This window comes from Theobroma cacao, chromosome 9 (genome assembly GCF_053813885.1).
Source record: "Theobroma cacao isolate CCN51 chromosome 9, ASM5381388v1, whole genome shotgun sequence".
Taxonomy (NCBI): Eukaryota; Viridiplantae; Streptophyta; class Magnoliopsida; order Malvales; family Malvaceae; genus Theobroma; species Theobroma cacao.
In genome coordinates, this window is record NC_142647.1 from 41,699,384 (window position 1) to 41,704,758 (window position 5,375).

At 30.6% G+C, this 5,375-nt stretch overlaps 1 protein-coding gene across 1 annotated transcript; it reads right to left on the minus strand.

Moving 5' to 3' along the window:
* Positions 1-669: 669 nt before the first annotated feature.
* LOC18589884 (cathecol O-methyltransferase 1-like) lies at positions 670-2,900 on the minus strand. Its single transcript, XM_018126569.2, has 4 exons — positions 2,344-2,900; positions 1,698-2,008; positions 1,273-1,337; positions 670-1,042 (listed from the first exon to the last, which is right to left on the minus strand). The coding sequence occupies exons 1-4, from the start codon at positions 2,739-2,741 to the stop codon at positions 746-748; spliced, it is 1,071 nt and encodes a 356-aa protein (XP_017982058.1). The 5' UTR covers positions 2,742-2,900; the 3' UTR covers positions 670-745.
* Between the last annotated feature and the right edge of the window lie 2,475 nt (positions 2,901-5,375).

Below are 5,375 nucleotides of genomic sequence, written 5' to 3' on the forward strand. Positions count from 1 at the left end.
AGAACAATAATACCTAATTGTTGAATGCTTATTGCAAACCGCAAATGAGGCTCACGATTTTATGAAGATAATAAAAGAATAGACTTCTTATGTATTTTTTAGAGAAAAATTGAAGTTAAAGGAATGAAGCACAAATGAGAAAAGAAAAATTCAAAAATAGATATTATACATTGAAAAAAAATAATTGGTTTTATATATAGGAAAAAAAATAGCTGTTGGAAATCATTAAATAAGTTGATTGGAAATAAGAGAAATAAGTGAGAAAAAAATAGTTGTTGGAGATCAAATAGATATGACAGTTAGTTGATTGGAAATAAGAGAATATAGTTGAAAATTAATAGCATTCTAGAAATAAAAAAGTGATAAAAAATTGAGATTTATTAGGCACATAATTAGAAAAGTGAGAGAACAAATAATTTTATTAATTATTTTTTACTTTTATATATTTTTTTAATTTTTATATATTTTTAATATAATTAATTATATTATAATTATTATAAAATTATAAATTCTCTCTAAATTTGAGACCTCTCCAAATTGGGGACCTAAAAGTCCTTGCTTGGGTGGCTTCACCCAAGGGCCGGCTCTGAATATGGGATCTGGTTTAGCAACATTAAATATTATATATATATATATATATATATATATATATATATATCAATTCAAGGCTTATTCAATGCAAACTATCAATACATTTCTTACTCGATACAAACTATGAAACCACTTATATGATGTAAGAGTCCAACTACTTGAAGAACTCCATGACCCAGAAGTTACAAACAGAACACTCATATCTGATGCCAGCGAATCCAGCTTTAGTTGCCAAGGCTTCGAATTCTGGTTTGGTCCGTTCCTTCCCTCCTGGATTCTGAGTCATCATAAGCACATCCATCATCGAAGTGCCTCTCACAAAAGCATTAGCCTCGGGTACAATCGGGAGGACAGCATCAGCCACTATAACTTTTCCATCATCTGGTATGGCATTGTAACAATTCTTCAACAGCTTCAAACAATGTTCATCGCTCCAATCATGAAGTATCCACTACAAAATTTTTTGCAAGTTAATTATGTCATTAATTTGTTAGCTCATATTTCAGCTTCTACTTTTCTGCAACTTTTGATGAAGCAAATAACAACAAAATCGAGCAAGGAATGCGATAATCAAAAAGTGAAAATGGACTAGTAATTGATGATTTTTGGTGAAGAGATGATTGAATCTGTAACTCACAGTTGCATACGAGGGGAAAAAATTGTCTACAAATGATATCTTACCTTCATGAAAATGGCATCTCCTTTAGGAACACTTTTAAACATATCTCCCCCTACATGTTCAACGCCTGTAATTTTTTGTTGATTGTCCTGTTAGTGTACAGGCAGAGTATACCAAAGCAAGTAGAAAAAATATGCCATTTTGTATCAATTATGAAATATGTTTGATGAAATTAACTGAAATCCCAAAATGCAGAAACCATATGTAAGCTATAAATTGGTTTTTGAAAAAATTTGCAATTTCAAACGATTCAGTTATCTTTCTTTTAAACACAAAATTACAAGATTCGCTGCCTGTTTATGGTGTCATATTTGTAATACACAGGACTAATGCAATTGCATTAAATTGGACGAACGAGGAAGGGAATGCATTAGGAACAATTATCTAAGCATTTACTCTCACATTCTGGATTGAGGTAAGTTGTTACCAGGATAGGCCGGGGCATGTTGTATAACATGAGGCAAGTCAAAATTAATACCCCTAATAGAGGGGTACTTGGAAGTGATAATGCTGAGAGTGACTCCTAGACCACCGCCAACATCAACCACTCGGTTGAGCTGCTCAAAACCCTTGTAAGTCTCCAGGATCTTCTTCACGATTATAGTCGTGTGATTGATCATTGCAGTATTGAAAACTTGATTGAACCTTGGGTCCTTGCCAGGGTATTCAAATGCGTTTGTTCCATGGACTCTGTCAAATGGAATTCCTCCTTCCAGAATTGCATCCTTCAGCTGGGACCTAGCCGTACATTAATACATATGAGAATCAACAATGCATTGAATAAAAAATAGATTTAAAGTAATATTTTACATATATACTTCACCCTCTTCGCCACAAGTTTTAATGCTCTATTTGAGAATCACGCTACATGAAATACGCACATATTAGCTATTGAAAAACCAAAACATTAGAAGTTCAGCTGCCTATAATTGAAAATATATTCCGAATCTCAACTGACCCTGCGGACAATAAAGTTCCAAGTAGACAAGAAACAGAGCAAAAGTTAATGGAGGACTAAGAACAATGGCTTCATCTAGTCAAGAAAGGAAGAGAGAGAGAGAGAAGAAACACACCAACTATCAAGGAAGACCTTGTCCTGAAGCAAGGACATCAGGGGGCCTAATGATACACCATCTTCATTTGGAACAAAGAATTTGGAAACAGGCGTCAAACTATAGAGCCTCTGAGGATTGTTACCCTGTTCATCATCAGCTACAGAGCAACCAACAATATTATGGCTGGCTAAAACTCTAAGTAGGCGGTCCAGCATCGACGGCGCGTCTGGATTCTTGGTACGTAACTGGGCTGCTATCTCCTTTGGGGAGAGCTTGGCATCTGGACCCGCTTTGGCTATAATCTCAAAGAGTTGAAGCTGAATGGCTGCATGCATAGACATGGGCAGCGCATTAGAGGTGACAATCTGAATGGCATATGAAAAGCTTTCTTGATTCTGCTCCGCCGAGGATTCCATTGGACTGCAAAGCTTTTTTTTTTTTTTTTCTCTCTCACTGAAATTAACTTGGATCTGTGGAATTGTGAAGGGTGACAGATAAAAATGGAGGGCGACTCTCACCGCAAGTTTGGAATGACTATGATAGCTAGTGGCCTAATGCCAGTGCACACTTTCCTCCAAAAGCAACAAAAGATAATTGAGAGAGGGGCCAATGAAAAGACAGGCTTCGTGATTTTGCTTGGCGCCAAAAGTTACGCGGGAACCAGGTTTATGTAGGCCACTGCCAAGGCCATTCCATTATAGTGTTTGAGAATTGAAATGTGCCTATGTGCACGTGATACAATAATATATGTAGTGATAATTGTGTTTATTATGTTTTTTATTTTATAATTTTTTTAAATAAGAATTAAAGTAAATCAATATATTAAAAATTACATATATAAAATGTTATAATCAATAGTAAAAAATGTAAAACAATGTTATGACAATTTGTAATTTTGTATATTGATTGTTTAGTTTGATTACAAAAAGCAATGTCTATAAATAAAAGTAAGTATAAGATTTTGACAAAGCTCCACAAAAGATGTACTGTTTTACGTCTTTTTGAAGCAATGCGTTAATGTTTTGTCTGTACTCTAAGCATAAATAAAAAATATAGTGATAATATAAAATAAAACATGAAACTTTGTGACTAAACAATTATTTAAAACTAATAGTAGTTGATATTGGGCTTGGAACTATAGAACTTCATATTAAGGATATTGGGTATTTTGCTTGGAATTATAGCATTACAAATCTAGGATAATTAATTAAGTAGTGGATATCAAACAGATATCACGACATATCAAAAATATCAGGCATTATAATTGGAACTATAGCACCTCAGATCAAGGAGATCAAGCATTATGCTTGGAAACATAGCACTAAATCAAGAATATAATTAAGCAGCATCAAGGATGTAGATACCCCATTTTGTTTAGGTTGTCTATTGAATTTTGAAAAAGATAATAAATAATAAGATATAAAATAAAAAGAGATAAATATGAAAAGGATAAGGATTTTTTTTTTAAGTGGGGGAGAGGGGATTCGAACCCTACTGATTAAGCACCAACCAATGAGTTAAATGCTCGGCATATGAAAAGGATAAGGATACATGTACAATAATCCTAATCTTAAATGAACTGGGAAATCTGAAAAGAGATTAAGTTAGGTTGAATTAAAACTCAATAAACCAATTAAAGAAGGAATAGAACACATTGGTTATAATTAAATATACTTGAGCATCAGTGTCAAAAAAACATAGAAAGTGAAGGGTGAATACAGAGAGAAAAAATAGTTCTTCAGTTCTTAGGTTCTTAGAGTGTGCTTGGTTGGAGGGAACAGAATAGCGATTCCTCCGCTATTCTCATTTTTGAGATAAAACTGCATTTAGTCAAAATAGCCATTTCCAAGACCCCCTTTGTAATGGCTATTATGAATTGTTAAAAATAAGAAAAGAAGTTGATTAGACAAAAATCTCCTTTTACAATTTAAAAAATTATCTTATAAAATAATACTAAACTTATTTTTTCCCTCTTTTCCTCACTCCTTCTATTTCTAAAGCACGGAAGACACAATTTTTTACTTCATTTTAAAAAAAAAAGAAATGAAAATATTTAAATATTATTTAACTATAATAAACATTATAAAGAATATTATTTAATATTATTATTTGAGTATAATAAATGTAACAAAGAATATTATTTAATTAGTATTATTTAAATTTAATGAAGAATATATTTTATCTTTTAATATTAAATATTATTTAATTATAATAAAAGGTTTAATTATATCCTAATACAAAATATTATTAAATTATAATAAAAATATGTTTGTATTTTGGTGAAAATATTATTTAATTATAGTAAAAGGTATTTTGATTTTATTCCTTGAAATATTTTTATCTTTTAACAAAATAAATTTTTTAATTTTAATAAAAGGTATTTTTATCATTTACCACTTATTCCTTAATTATTCATAAAACTATTCCTGTCAACCAATCATTGGAATAAATCATAATAATAATTTCTATCTTATTCCATTATGATGAACCAAACTATATAATAACTATTCATTCCTTATTCTATTCCTATAGAATAATGATTCTATTCTCCATTTATTCCATTTTGCGAACCAAACGTATACTTAGGTTTCAATTTCTTTTAGATCTAGGAGAATCAATTTCGTATCTTTAGAAACTATTTTGATTAAAGGGAGAAATAAAAAGAAAGAGTGTTCTAGTTTCTTGAATAGGGTTTAGAGAAGTGCTCCCAATTCTTAGTAGTTCATGCTTGGTATTTGGATTTGTAGTTTGGTTTTCATTTTGGGTTTTTCAGAACAATTAGGTAAGTTTCTTTTTACATGATTTTAATTTTTATTTATTTATATATTTATTTATTTTTGAGTCTTTAAAAAATAGAAGTTCATATAATTTATGTAAATTCCCCAATGATGAAATTTCAAGAAAACCAAAAGTGGCTTCTTGAAAATTTCTAGTTGAGAATATTTCAAAATTCTACTATAAGCGTTTGGAGATTTTAGAAAATTATCAATACAAAAGGATTTACATAAATTTTTTTAAAAAGATAAAATTATAGAATTAAATAAATACAT

Coding starts and splice junctions, on each gene's coding strand:
- LOC18589884 (XM_018126569.2), bottom strand. CDS start 2,741: ATGGAATCCTCGGCGGAGCAGAATCAAGAAAGCTTTTCATATGCCATT. Junction 2,009..2,343: donor AAGGTCTTCCTTGATAGTTG/GTGTGTTTCTTC, acceptor ATGTACGGCTAG/GTCCCAGCTGAAGGATGCAA. Junction 1,338..1,697: donor ACATGCCCCGGCCTATCCTG/GTAACAACTTAC, acceptor AAAAAATTACAG/GCGTTGAACATGTAGGGGGA.